The sequence below is a fragment of the Apis cerana genome, linkage group LG3 (assembly GCF_029169275.1).
Source record: "Apis cerana isolate GH-2021 linkage group LG3, AcerK_1.0, whole genome shotgun sequence".
Lineage (NCBI taxonomy): Eukaryota > Metazoa > Arthropoda > Insecta > Hymenoptera > Apidae > Apis > Apis cerana.
The window spans coordinates 8,799,375-8,815,342 of NC_083854.1; the positions used below are offsets into that span (position 1 = coordinate 8,799,375).

At 36.3% G+C, this 15,968-nt stretch overlaps 1 protein-coding gene across 1 annotated transcript; it reads left to right on the plus strand.

The window, feature by feature from the left end:
* Window positions 1-153: 153 nt before the first annotated feature.
* On the plus strand, window positions 154-9,029 carry LOC107998210 (zinc finger protein 62 homolog). The gene is made up of 4 exons (XM_017057370.3): window positions 154-449; window positions 762-908; window positions 994-1,080; window positions 1,152-9,029. The coding sequence occupies exons 1-4, from the start codon at window positions 306-308 to the stop codon at window positions 4,458-4,460; spliced, it is 3,687 nt and encodes a 1,228-aa protein (XP_016912859.1). The 5' UTR covers window positions 154-305; the 3' UTR covers window positions 4,461-9,029.
* The last annotated feature ends 6,939 nt before the right edge of the window (window positions 9,030-15,968 follow it).

Sequence of the window (15,968 nt, forward strand, 5' to 3'; positions counted from 1 at the left end):
CTTTTCTTATCACTGAATATATATTCCACACATTTGACACTCGCGAATCGTGACAACATTATGACTGATAAATAAATACTACGTTAAAAAGCAGAGCATGCATCTGCCTAACGCGCGCTCCTCTTCTAACTTGTTCCTTGAACCTTGGGAATGAGTCGAAATGGACCGCTCGGTCTCAGTTTCAAATGTCGACGTACAAACAAAACGCTGCGTCCCTAACCTGCTTCTGAGAAGCGCGTATCGCTGGCAGCCAGAACACCTAGCTGATATCGTGCAAGGAAGAACCACGAGTGTTTACGTCCATAATGGACGAAGTGATAGAGTTACAAAATATGGAAAACGTATGCAGGCTCTGCCTTTCCACCGATGAGCCAAAATCGTCGGTGTTCGAAGCGGAAGACTCTCCGGTATCGTTGGCCAATAAAATACAAGCGTGTCTGTCGATTCAGGTATGTTTAACATATTGTTATTTAATAATTTTGTCATTCTTTTTAATATTTCTCTCTTTTTTCATATTTTTTAACTTTTTGCATATTATCTTTGTAATAATGCGGGTACATTGAGGTTAGGTCTATACTAGATCATGTTATAGATAAAAATTGATTGATAAAGTATGATCATAAGTTTCTTTGCTTTTTATTATTGTTGGTCGTTGTTAGGCAAAGGAGTACATTTTTATAGCGATAATATTCTTAAGAAAACCCGATTTTTATTCAAATTTTGGAGCATACACATTTTGATCGGGTTCATGAACCTTTTAGATTTTAACGACGGACAAATTATCGACAAAAATATGCGCGCAATGTGTTAAAAATGTGAATCAGTGGCATAATTATAAGGAAGTATGTCTACGTTCCCAAGATAAATTACAACAATGGTTGGAACAGAATTTACAATCAAGTCCGATGGTAAGTATACATATTTTATTAATTTTGTATTTTGTTAATTTAATATATATGATTTTAATTAATATATTACTTTTATTTGTTATAGGTTGTAACAATTAAAGATGAACCTGTTGATTTGGACTTTTGTGAGGACAACGTTGAAGTCATATCCGAATCCAATGATTCAGATTTGGTAAGTTTTACTATAGTTCAAAACAGTGTTTAGAAAATTAAGCTATATTAAATTTATATTTTTCTTTGTAGGAAGCTACTAATCTTGAAGAGAGTATGAATTCTTTAACGAATAATGTTCAAGTAGAATTAACTGATGATGAAATTAATCTTGGAAAAGGTCAATCAACTTTAACAAAAGATGTGGATATAAGTATAAAATCTGAACCACAGGATTATGACACAGATTGTACTATAGAGATAGAATCTGTAACTGGTAGTGAGCTTGTTTTGAATCCTCTTTCAAACACAGAGGATAGGATTATGGAGGCTGATTCTACCCAAAAATCCAATGCATCCACATCAGCAAGTAAGAAAAAAGCCAGAAGAGGCCCACATACCCACTTTAGAGGCGCACGTGTTTTCAAACAAAAATGTGTACATTGTCAAATTAATTTGCATTCTAAATATTCTTATACAAAGCACATGGAAAGATTTCACAGTGATAAACAGAATGGCACTAATCAAAAATCAGAATTGGAAGATGAAGAAGAGCTTGTTGAAGATTTAGAAGATGAATTGATGAGCATGGAAAAAGATGCTCCATTAACGCAAGTGCAACAAAACATTATTAGTCAATTGAAAACTTTCATGTGTTATTCTTGCGAACAAACTTTCAGTGATCGTAGAAGTACACTTTCCCACATTCGTCAACATATGCCTGATTTAAGGCCATACACGTGTATTGCGTGTTTGACAGAATTCCCAGATCGCTCGATGTATAAACAACATTGTAAAATGTCATTCGAATGTGCGATGAAGATTGCACTCGTTATACCGAATGAAGGTGAAGAGAAATATTTCACTTGTAATATGTGTTTACGTCCTATGCAAAATAGGAAACAATTGCTTAGTCATTTATCAAAACACTCGGATAAACAATACGAGGAATTAATATCTCCTACACGATCTCCTCCTAAACTAAAACCAATAACTCCCTTACCATCTCCAAAACAAGAAATAATGAAGGAGTCACACAATGAAAGTTTAAATATACCACATCCTTATAAAAACGGCGATCCTGCGCACAATCATATATGTGATTTGTGCGGTATGATTTACAGGTACAAACCTAATATGCTAAAACACAGAGATCTATGTCAACGTTTATCGTCTGAGGTTAGAACGTCCTATAAGTGTGTTCATTGTGGCATGACGTATCTCGTGTTTAGAAAGTTTCATAGTCATATCACGGCAGATCATAAAAAGAAAGAATTCACTTGCTCTGAATGCAACAAAAAATTCAGATCTCCTAGTGATTTCTTAGAGCATCATGAGATGCATCGAATGGCGCGTAATCAGAAACAGCCTCTTCAATTGAAAAGCGATTTAATGAAACACAAACAGAATATATCGACGTCGTTCAAGGATTGGGATAAATTCGAAGCTGAAATGAACGCAAATCAATTATCTGATAACAATCAATACAGTTGTGCACTGTGCAATCTGGAATTCTCAACTAGAGCTGAATTAACGGAACACAGGAATCTTCATCTGAAAGTGAAAATCTATTCTTGTGTTATCTGTCGTAGCATGTTCAGTAGTGCAGGTGCTTTGGAAATTCATATGAAAGATCATGGAATAGAAGACCCGAATGAGAGAAATGCAAATATTTCGTGCGTAGAATACGGTACCGTAGAAGATGATTCACGAGATTCAAACTCAATGAATTTAAGTGCTATCTCGGATCCAGGGCCGAAACATAATAATTGTAAAAAATGCGGAAGACAATTCTCAAATACCGCGAATCTCAAGAGACATATAAGAAATATTCATCCGATCGAGAAACCTCCTTACAACTGCTCTCATTGTTGGCTATCATTTAAGAGCAAAGAAATTCGAGATCAGCACATTACATCCGCACATTCAAAGGCTTCGAAAACTATGCTTCGATGTCCTCAATGTCCACAAACATTTGTGTTTGAAGCCAATTTAGATCTTCATTTCAAAAATCACCATAAAGATTGTCGCTTCAAATGCGATATTTGCGGTAAAGAATTTTTGAAGGAAGGCTCGTTGAAGATTCATAGAAGTTGGCACAATAGAGAAAATTATGGGCAGAGTTTGAAATTTATGAAGAAAGAGGATCAAAAACCTTTGGTAGAACCTAAACAAGAAGAACCATTCAATACGAACGTTAGTGGTCGACCGGCTAGAGCACGAAAATCCTATCCGAATTCATCTCCGACAAAACCTAATGGTAATTTCCAATGTCAAGTTTGCAGTGATAAGTTTAATGATGTAACAGAATTGAGGAAACATTTATGGGATGTGCATTGTGCTCGTAACAAAAGCGAGAAAAGCTTTTCAGGTGATGAATTCCAATGCGAACTTTGTACGAATATTTTCCCTGATAAGGAGACGTTGAACGTACATATACAATGGCACAAGGCTCAACCCATCTTGAGTGACATTCGAAAGACCAATTTCCCATGTGATATCTGTGGAAAACTTTACAGTTCCAAAAAAGTATTGGCGAGACACAAAAAACTTCATAAAGCGAGTTCGGTGGCTATTAGCAACTTTTCGAGTAATCAGCCTTTATGCACAATTTGTCATAAAGTATTTAACAGTAATCAGTCGTTACAGCGTCACAGGCTTAATTTACACAGCAATATTTTCTCTCAACGACCTCAAACACAACAGTATAATAATACGAGAAGAATGTCTCAAGAAGAATCAAAACCTAAAAAAATAAAATTAGAAGAAGAAGATAAAAAAATACCATTTGCTATGGATGCTATGAGCGCAGGCAGAAAGTCGGTAATGTGTCACGGCTGTAAAAAATTCTTCCCTAACATGAGTGTACTGTATAAACATAAACAATTGGTACATAATAAGTCTCATATGATAAGGAACATCGCGAAATCATTCACAATGGAATGTGTACCATTGCATTGCAACGATGGCAAAGTCGCATGCAACATTTGCTATAAAAAGTTCTGCGGTGTGCCGAATCTCCGTCAGCATTTCACTGTGAAACACAAGAATGACCGGCCCAAATATAAGTATGCTTGCTCTATAGACGGTTGCAAGCTCACGTTCCCTACACAATTGACCTTAAAACATCACGAATTGTCGCATACAGTCACTATGTTCAGCTGCTCCTTGTGCAATAGACACGTGTTTAATAGAGCAGCTATGACGAATCATATGCTGACAGTGCACAACACCGTCTACGACGCCGAGAAGAACAAGAATTTCCACAGAGAGATGGATTTAAGTAGTTACGTGGTGGAAGGTGCGGTAGATGCTACTTGCCCCCGATGTAAAGTGAAGTATCCCAACAACAAGGCTATGAAGATTCATTATTTCAAAATTCACGAGGGCACGAATCAGTAGAATCTTGAATCTTTTCGTATCTGAAATAATCTGCGGGGATTCGAACAAGGCGTATAGATTTTATGACGAATCGAATATGGATGATGTAACGAATGCTTGATCCTATGGACAGAAAGACTCTGCGAGTTTAATAGGCGCTGCTTTACACATTCTTTTTTACCAAATCACAAAGGCACACGTTAATCTCTTTATCCAACTTTAGCAATTATGATGTTCGTAAGAACGTGAGGAATACCCTGTTTCCTGACGTTTATTCGTTTAGTGTGCATAATTTAAATATATATTTTTTTGTTTTGGATGTCATGGGAGCTACTCCCTTTGAGAATAAGACTATAGCAGGCCTGTTCGATAAGTTCTGTAAATAAGGCATTGTAGAGAAACGAAGAAAAAGGGAAAAAGACCTAAAAAGGGAAAAGACGAGGAGAAAGAAATTGTCTATATATCTTTTCGTTCGATGTTTTCACTAAAGTTATATAGTTTTTGTTGAATGAATTTTGCATTTGTACATCAAGACATCAGTTCTCGTTTAGTGAACACTGATATATTATTAAATCGGAATTAATAACAATATCTATTGACACGTTTCAAATCGACTAATCAAATTGATAATGAATTTTATTTAGATAACAAACATATCCAAATGAATTTTTGAAACGTATCCAAATGAATAATTGATATTGTATTATTGAGAATCAGGTTGAAATTGATGATTAGCTAGTTTATAATTTCAATCATTGATTTGAAATGTGTCGATTCGAATGGTGCATTCGACAAAAAATGAAATATCATGCTGCGTCATCTCTATATGAGAAATATTTACATAGTATATCCTATTTTGTCTTTTGTTTTCTTTCATTTTTTATTATCGAGCAACGATAATTGTTTCCATTGCGATCCGTAGAAACGTGACAACTGGAAAACTGTGCATTCCTGAAAGTTAGAAATGAAGGAGTGACATATTTTTTAATGGTATGGTTAAGAAGATGGTGGATGATTGGGAGGGGTGAGCGTTAAGGGATGAGGTTAGATTATGCACTTTATTTTACTAAAACTGTTGTTTTCTGGATGCTAAAATGGAGAACTCTGTTGTTCTAGATTTTATTATTATATGCATACTTGTAATGTATGCAATGTATAAGCTGTAGCGTTTTTTTGCATATAGTGAACAAATAAAGGGAGAACTAATAAGTGTAGATCTTCGATTTTCCAAGAATCATTCGATGTTTTCCTCGTTCACAGGATAACACTGTGAGGATAGTGTTTTTTTATATAAGTTTCGAATCATTCTTTTCTATTTTAAAACTGCTTATAATGATTAGGCTATCATGTTCCTCGGTGAATACATCTCTATCGCATTTATGGAGAAAGTTCCCGTGGTGGCCATCAGAGGGCTGCCGTCGATTCATGGTCTTGTCGAGTTTTAACCTTATATTCTTTCATATAGATTCACAAATATTTTATATCGTAGATTGGAAAAAGTTTTTTTCAATAGATTTTACCAGGTGTAATCATGTTGATTACGCATCTCTCGTGTATGTGTGGTTAGTTATCTCAATCATAATCATTGCTTCATGATACTGCAGATGGCAGCCATCTTGAGCAACAGACCTAGTGAGAAAGAACCTGGCCAGACAAAGACCAGGCGTGAACAGCTCGATCGGTTAGAACACTCACAACTCACGGATGAGAAATAACCAATTTAGAATCGCGGTCCAGCAATTTGGTTCTTTTTCTATTTGTGCTAAAGCGGTAGAGGGGAACAATTTAACTTGTTGTACTGATTTTAGATCAGACTAATCGTAGATCTTTTTTAGCGTACAGTGTATCCATGCATTTGCAAACACGCGTTAAACGTAACAAGTAGGTAACTTCTCTGATAAAAATCTCTAGCAGATATAAAAAGTGTACATAATGATTTATTTTGTTTACCAAACTATCATTGTTAGTTAAGGTTTGCTCGTAATTATAGACATGTGTTCGTGGATAATAAAACACGATAGTGAGAGTTCGCACAATATCTGCGAGTAATGTACATATAGACTACGCGCATATTGTTTATCAATATCTTATGTAACTGCAAAATGTTTGTGCTATTCAAAAATACTTATCTACAAGCTGTGTCTTTAAGTCTGGACAAGTCTTTAAGTCACTTAGTTAATATTTTGATATAGTGATTCAAATAATCAGATTCCTAATTGCTTTTGAACAGTATTTAGTGATTAGTATTTGTTGTTGACGTGACGGTGCAAGGGAAAAAAGGAAGGGCATTCCGCTCATTCCTCCTGATTCCATCTTTGATGTTTCCAAATCCTCCCATTGTTAAGTTTTTAGCGGAAAATGTTGATATAATAGTAAGATATGTTGTAACATTATATGTTTTATTACATCTTACGCTTAGTTTATGTCCACACCTAATGTTTTAAGATCAATTGATCTTGACATAGTCTATCGTTTATTCTTTTTGTCACGCAATGCTGTATGATTTGATTTGTAAATTTAACACTTTCGGTAAATAATGAAAATATCGTGTGCCCCATTTTAATGATTATGTATATTAGGATGAAATATACAGGGCTAATGTTTTTTCATGTATTATTTATGACCTCTAGTAGTGAAGGAAAGTTGCGGTTTAAATTCACAATTCAATGCAAGTCAAATTCTTCGTAAGGAATCGTAAGTCAATCTAAATGTTTTATGTAACACATAGTTCTTTTTTGAAAAAGAAAGGAAACATTTTATAAAAATTCTTCTATTTGTTCAAGATTAAAGGGGAAAAATTTTTTTAAATGAAAAATTAGAAACGATCGAAACGATAAACCTCGATAATTCGTTTAATGGAAATTAATTTTCGTTGTATGCTTAATATGTATCGGAATATTGGATGCAAGTTTCTTTCACTATTAGTGATTAATTATGCAATTTTTGATTTTTTTTTTCATCCTTGTATATCTCGTGTATATTAGAAAAGGTAGGTCCATTGAATGTGAAATCAGTGTGTCGCGCATTCGTTCCACCCGCCATTTTCTCAGAAAACGCACTGTATACATCCATTATCGTTAAATAATATATGAATTTAATATAAATTTTATCTTTGACCTCTAGAAACGCGAATGTTTTTTGACATTACGAATGAGGAAAATTAAAGTGCTATTCCTACTATGGAATATTTGCACGTCCAACCATTCCGTCTATCGTTAAGTTTCTTACACCAGATGTTTGAGACGATAATTACGCTCCCGCAATGATCGTTCTACGTAACTACGATAGTTCCGAACTTTTCAGACGATAATTGTATATCTGTAATGAAGGAACAATATATAGAACCTATATTTCTGTACGTGGGATGTTTTTGTACAGTGTCTTTTTATGTGGATCATGAAGAAAGACTGTAAAGATGAAATTCATTTCATGCATCGAGCATTTTTAAACGATTTCGAAACCGTTATCGAGCAACGTAAATCGTAAATATTCGTTATTTGCTTCTTCAACGAAGAGTGCACAGGAACGTTTCTATGTTTAAGAAAAAAAAAAAAAAAGGTGCAATGTGCATTCTTCGAACGGACGACAATGTGAAAAAACTGTGAAGCACTACTAAACCTTCATGCAAATACACGAACGTTGCAATTCTTCTTTTTTTTTTCGCAGATATTTATCAATATTATACATATTATATATATAAATGTGTGTACATTGCATCGATATATAGTTACCTCTATTGATTTCAATATCTCCTTTGATATAAGCATTGTAGAATCCGAAGAAAAGATGAGGGAACATTTTCTTTCTCTGTCTTCTTCGTGAAGAGAGACATCCATCAAGCGCGCAATGATTAAATTTAAGGATTATATTATATTAATACTACGATAAGTTTTAAATATAAATAAATTTTACATTAAAAATAAAGTTCTACGAAGGAAATACAAAAATTTTTATTCTTTAAAAAGGAAATATAACGCAGGGGTGTTCCTCGAACGAGAGATACATATATCAAGCGCAAATATATAAATTACATACATGATTTAATCAATAAAATTGTAACATTCCCTAAAATTCGTATCTCTTCGCCGATCCAGTCTTAAGATTCGGAAGACACGTAATCGATACAATAATGTAATTATTGACGATCATAAGACGATGATAATGGCGGTACAACTGTGCCTCGGTTCCACTGTTTCGCGTTCAGTGGCGTTCTATGGCGTCATAGACGAGCGAATAGCCGCTAAATTGCACACACCACGTGCAACGAGCGCGTTCCTTATGCGGCTTTGAACGCAGCCATCCTCGTCGGAAGAAGCTATGCACGTGTGGCACATTGAACGCGCATGTGAGCTCGGTGTCTTAAAATTGTTGCAAGAGTCTTTTTTGCGTGGGCCACCTGCCGCATATTTTGAAACAGGATTGATTTAAATTTTTCGAAAGACATTTCCCTTCACGTTTTTCTTCGTTTACATATTGTATATTTTATGCGAAATTTATCGTTCATTTTTGATGATCGATCCTCTGCATAAAATGAATGGATCTATGGATACCATCGACGAATGAATAAAAATTTGAATAAATTGCGATAATTAATTCTAGATTTCTACAGAATGTACGAATATATTTTTCGGAATAAAACATGGAATAATCGGAACGAGGAAAATCAATACGTATCCGAATTAAATGATATCGATATGGAATTAAATATATTGTGGTGTAGTTTATTGATCAGCTTAGAAGTCGAGATGTCAACTGTGTGTGTGTGTGTGGGGCATAATCTCGAAAGAGATTCGACTCTAGGAACGTGTCGGAAATTTATTCATAAACTCGTGTCATCTTTTCGATAAAATTCGATCGATTTTATGCATCCTCGTCCACGTTTACGCGATAAAGTTTCGTGTGTCGCGGTCGAGCGAGAAATTGGGTCGGCCAACTAGAAATGAATGACATCGAAGCAGGCTAGAAGGTCACGTGGGCTGCTCCATTTCAATCTTGCAACATAATCACGCACACGTTTCGAGCCTAGGCATATACACTTGTTTAATAGCTTTAACGTAAGTGGCGTAAGATTTACACGTGCGATTTATCGTAACGCACATTAGACCAAAGATCTTTGTTAATTGATCTCGCTTTTTTTTTGTACAGATGTTTCGCCTTGTATATGAATTCTTGAAATCGATGGAGGGATAGAATAGAAGAGATACGCATCGCGATTACGAGTGTTTAAAGCGCGTCGTCGTCGGTGATGCCATTTATACTTTGACTCACGCTATTCCAAGTGACGATACATCAAATTGACTTAGATTCCCTTAATCAAAGACACTGGTATCTGTAACGCTGTTAATTATTCAGCACGCGAGAGTTAGGTCACAGGCTGTTTATCGATTGGATTTTTAACTAGCTCGGTCGCCGTATACACGCCGAGTTTCTAATCGTCGTATCAGCGTTCTAATATGGTTCACGCTGTAGGAATTATGATTTCTTTTCCGATGGAACTGCGTTTAAATGCATCGCTTCGCTTGTATTGAATTAGAATTATTAGAATAATTGGCATCTTTCGTTCGATCATGTTAATTCGTTATTAATAACTTAGAAAAAGAAATCTAATCCAGAAGTAGCATTTTTCATAAGCACAAAGTTTAAAATATCTATTAAAATTTACATAACAACGAAAAGTAATAATCACCAGATTATCCATCACCAATTATTGCTATTACCATTTGTCGATACCATCTTTAAGTTTTCTAACAAGATTTTGCATAATCATCGATTAGACCAAAAAAATTAAATTCTACCTCAAAATGGTACTTTCCATCTACGAATATTCTTTTTTCCAAAAAATAAAAAAAGACTCGATTTTCGAACATCGTTTCTGCGACCTTGACTTCTTCATACTATTACGCGCGTAAGATCACGCGTAACCATTCTTGGATTCCGACCACAATTCAAAAAGAAGTATGCGAATTGCGCAACAGTCCTGAACGATCGAAGAAGATCCGTTGGTGATCGAAATGGAGGAAGGGCCAGGCTGGTCGAAACTCGCGCGTTCGAGGAACGTTGACCGCTCGTCCACCGCGATTACGTCATCGTAGATCGTATCCAACCGGGATTGAATGGAAACGAGGCGTCGTCGCTCGATCGATGATCCATCGATCAACCGTGACTGGGGCGTTCGTTTCTACGACGTTGGCTACGCGTTTAATCATTCCCTCTGGTGTACAATGGACGGTACTTTAATCGGGTAAGATGGTTTGGACGTACTATTCGAGACTGCTCGATTAATTAGGCGCCCTCGAGTGACACGCCGCTGCCTCGCCGTTTAATTAATCGATTATCGAGTGTCCTGAACCCTCGTTCGATTCTCCACGATCTGTAGGACCTTGGAGGATCGAGGGACGAATTTTGATGAGAGATAAATTTAGACTTGGGTCTTCTTCAGTTGCGGAGTTGCGTGAAAAACAGTAGAGAGAAATAGAAATCTTTGTAGCGTAGAAAAATATTTATTTGAAAATTGTTTTCGAAAGATATCTTCTGTGGGGAATTGTGATGAAGGAAATATCGAAGGAAAAACACAGAGGGTAAGTAAATGAAAGTAAGAGAGAGATAGAAATCTCGATAAATTTTTTGAAAGGATATTTGAGGTGGAACTTTAACTGCTATTAATCGATCGCAAGTCTAAATGTCAATCAGAATTAAGTCTCGTCAGAAAAATTTTCGCGCAAATGCTTCGTAATAAATTGAAATTAAACGTTGAGTTGGTGGAAATGTCATTTTTATCGAACGTCGGTACGAGAAAGGTTTCTTGCTGGCTGGAGGCGTTTACTCGGAGGGACGCTGGGATGCAAATGCATGATCGATCGGTGATTTAATCAAAGAAAAAAATGTCGGTCGCCCGAGGTGGCCGGTTTATTAGCGGCGACAGCATCCAAACAGCTTTTGCCTTTCGTAACGACTTTTGTCTGGTACCGGATCACCGACAAATAATTGCGTAATATTGTTTTTTTTTTTCTCCCTTCTTAATGAATATCGATCCATTTCTCTACTCGTCCTTTCCCGCCAATTTTATTTTTCCATTCTTATTCAATTTTTATTTTATTCCCATTTTCTTATTTAACCCGTCGCAATTTCTCAGAACTCAGTGTCGTAACTCAGCCTGTTTTTCAAATTTCTTGGATCGCTTCATATTTGGCTGAGGAAAGGGGCGTTGGAGCGAAAGTTGGACTCCTATCGTGACTCCCCTGGGTTTTCTTCCTCGGTTGAAGAAGTTTCCAAGGAGGAAAAGATTCACCTCGAACGAGTGAACTCGATCCCATTTTCACTTTTTCTACCTTCTGCTGCCATCCGATACGGTGACAAGGCGAGCGTTGATCATGCGTGGCGTGAAACGACTCTCTTGCGACACTTCCACGCTTACGTATCCCGCGAGGAAACCTCGATCCGAATCGAAGGACGAGGATCCACGATTACGATCCATCTTTCGAATTCTTTTTATTTATTTAATTCTATATTTTTTTTCCTTTTCATCCAAGTGTCGTCTTGCGCGGATTGTTGGAAAATTCCTTCGAATCTGAAGGTCGAGGATCCACGATTATGATTCATCTTTCGATTTTTTTTCACATATTTTTTTCCTTTTCATCCAAGTGTCATCATCTTGGAATGGTTGGAAAACACTTTTGAATTCTTTCTAGAGGAGGAGAAATATTTTTATAAGATTAAACTACATTAAAAATTTACTCGATTACGACGTAAGATAATTGGAAAATTTTGTTTCTTTTGAATACTCTTCGAATATTCTCCATTTAATGGATACGTGGTAATTATCCGTAATTCCAAGGAATCCTCGATTCGTGGGAAGCCCGATTATCCCAAAATCCGCGTAAAATCAGCTCTTTTTTCCACGAATAATTGGAAACGGTGATTCGGCCTCGGGACAAATCGAGTTAACGTCTCGGCACGCGCGAATCGCCGCAGATTTTCTGACACTTGATAATGCGATCGGCAATTATAACAAGTCCGGTAAACCTGGTCATGGCCGAAGCTACTTCTAATCGAATTATATTTCTTCCAGCTTCGAAATCTAACGTAACGCGTATGCAAAGAAAAAAAAAAAAAGAAAAAATTCATTACGAGAGTCGACGTGTTAACTTTTCCTGTCAAGTTGACATTGAAGCGCGAATATTCCTTCCGTCGTGCTCTCGATTTCATTCAACGTGACCGCAAAATATTCATTGGAAAGCTAAGTTTTTCTTTCCTTCCAACAATACGAACAAGCGATTGGATCGTTATTCGAAACAGGTCGTCCCGTTTTGTTGGAATGATCTTTCGGTATTCAGAATTGGATCTTGCAAACGAGTCAGAAAATTTGAAACTCTTGATTCTCATTCTTTTCTGAAAATTAAAATGTTTTTCGAATGGTCTAGTATGATCTTCGGGGAGGAGAAAGAAAGCAAGAGTAAAAGAAACGGAAAATTAAGCATTAAAACGGCTCACGTTGAGCCAGTTTCGTGTCTGTTTTGATCGACACTTCAACGACCTTGCTCTCAATGCATCGCCGCGTGATGCACATGCACTTCAGTCTCCTCCAGCAATTGCATGATCATTTCCCATTGGTCGGCGCGGCGCGCTCGATTTATGGTGAACTATTATTCCTGTTGATCGTTTCCACCGTTGATTTCTCCTTTTATTTTTATTTTCAGCTTTCTGCTACGTCGCTCCTCTCCTACATTTATCCTGGCACGAATAACAGCATCGAGAATGATATAAAGATAAACGAAAACTCGAATTTCGAATCGATCTCTTTTTATTCTTTTCTTCGAAATTCTTTGAAAACGAAATTAAGTTTATCGAGTGATTACGACATTCGATTAAAAAATAACAATTTTTCTCGTTGAACATTTCCATATTTTTCTCGTTCAGCGTTGGAAATTTAGTTTTTGTTTTTTTCCTTCTTTTTTTTTTTTTCAAAATATTTTTCGAGAAACGAAATTGCTCGAAATCGTTTGAAATTGCGCGTGACGTGAATTCGTGACGCAAGTGAACGTAAATCAATACATTTGGTGAAAATATCGGGCGCACGTTGCACGGCTCGTGTTCACTTTTCGAAATCGTTAATCCACCGGTCGAAAATGATCGAAGGCGTACTGGTAATGCGAGACGCTGCACCTAATATCATTTTACAACATCTCTGTACACTGCATGATTCCTAACGCGTTTCGCAATACTGTGTTTATGAAACAGAAACTACTAAATTTGTAAATGGTAAATAATAGATACGCAGCCAGAATGGCAATCTTACTTAATCTCACTTTCCTCGAGATTTCCATATAATCCATGGAATTACATGGAAACGATTTGGAAGAAGCAACGTACTCGTTGTTTCAACGCGATAAATAAATACAAAAGAAAAAAAAATTTAATTTCTCCAACAAATTTCTCAATCGAATTCAGATTTTTTTTCCCCTCCATTTAATATCTCGTGCTCTTGTTCAAAGCAATTTTCGTTCAAGCCATTCATTATTCAGAGCGCAATTCTCTATTAAAATTCACAGAGGGGAAGAAAACATTTTTCTTTCTTTTTTTTTTTTTTTTTGATCCAATATTTCCCGATATATCAGAATCGTGATCTCTGAAATCCTGAAAATACGAAAATTTGAGCGAAGTGGTGGAAAGTGGGGAAAAGGAAACTCGAGGCGTAATTATCGGCGCGCCAAAGTTTCGAGGGCGTCCGCAAACCGGTCGCAGGAATCCAATTGCGACGGAATCGGATTTACGTAACGCGGTGAACGCGCGAAACCATAGAGACGACCATCGACGACTAGCTGCGTTCGCATCTGGCCGGTTCTCCAATTTCAAGGCCAGAGTTACGTAAAAGAGTTTACGCGACGCGGAGGCCGCGGAATCCCGGAGAACGCGAACCGTTCGAGGATTCCGTGACAATTGATCCTACAAGGCGAGTTGTTCGATCAACCGCGGAAACAAGGACGATCCGAAAATTTTTTGGATTTTTAAACGCGCGAACGTATTTGTATTTTTATTGGACGGATGCATTTACGTTATCCACTCGGACAGAAATATTTTTTTATTTTATTGACGAGAAGATAATTTGTTCCGTAGTTTTAAAAATTTTTGGTATTGCAATACGATCGTTTTAGAATAAATAAAATAATATCGTCGAGTCTATTGATAGTAATTGAAGGTGAATTGTTGTAATAAGATAGAATAATGAAAGAATGTTTTTATAAAAATGGATTTAAAAGTAGAATTTATTTCAGAATTTATATATACAAAATTTTTATTTAATTATATTTTTAAAATGAGAGAAAATTATATTTATCTGGATAACTGGATAAAGGAATATGGTGAACCGTGATTTGTTGATTAGAATTATAAATTAGAATTGAAATTTGGCAAAAAAAGAAAAGTCAGTCGACATTGTGATTTTTGTCGAATATTTAAAAGGAAAAGTGAGATTTTTCAATTAAAATCAGTGACTTTTTATTTATTTTTTGCTCTCATTCGAATATACACCCTGCCTGATGTTGAAACATTAAATACGCCTGGATAAACGCGACATCGTCACTGAATCAACAAATAAACGAGACCTCCACTTTCATGGAACATCACAGAGCTCCAATTATTCCAGCATCGTTATCCTTTTAATAAATAATTCAACAACAATACAAAGTACCAAAAAAAAAAAAAAAAATAAATAAATAAATAAAAGGAAAGAAAAATTGAATCATTCGTATTAATAAACTACGGAGATGATGACAAAAATAAAAATAGAATAAAAAAAAAGCGATGGAGCGACGAGAAAATCGGGCACGTTTCATCGCGATACGCAATGAAAATAAATATTTTTCCGCGGCCGTTTGCACGCGTCCGGAGTTTTTAAAATTCCGCCTTTCACGGGAGAACGGAGCATCGAATAAACAGCGGACACGAAAATATTTCGACGAATATATATCACGGGCGAACGATTCGTGCAAAATATCATTTCGCAGACGTATCGCTCGCAGATCTGCGCTGAATTAATGCGGCACACCGTTGATATCCGTGATATCGTCGCGAGAAAGTTTCCAGCGCGAATAAATTTTTACGTTTTCCGCTCTGCTCTGATCGAAATGGTCGCGCGTTCGTTCCACGGATAACCATCGCGCTCGCGACATTTTTTTCCTCCCCCCGTGAGAACGTTTCGAGGGGGATGATAATGGGTGGAGAGATCGACGATGGAATTGAATCGAACGATTTTGAAAAAAAAAAAAGAGAAAGAAGAAAGAATGAATCGATTTTAAAACGTCGGTGTTGAAAAATGAATTTTATACAGATATTGAAAGAAAAGGCTAGTTTAATCAAAATAAATTTATAAATTTTTGAAAATCCATCTTTAAACGATATTGATACTTAAAGACAACCATGTTTCCAGCAAGTTGAAGGAATCTCCTTACCGTTTTATGTGCACGTTAGAGCTGGATCGTATCATATCATCCACCCCCTAAAACTAGAAATGAAAAGAATGTTCAGGCATAA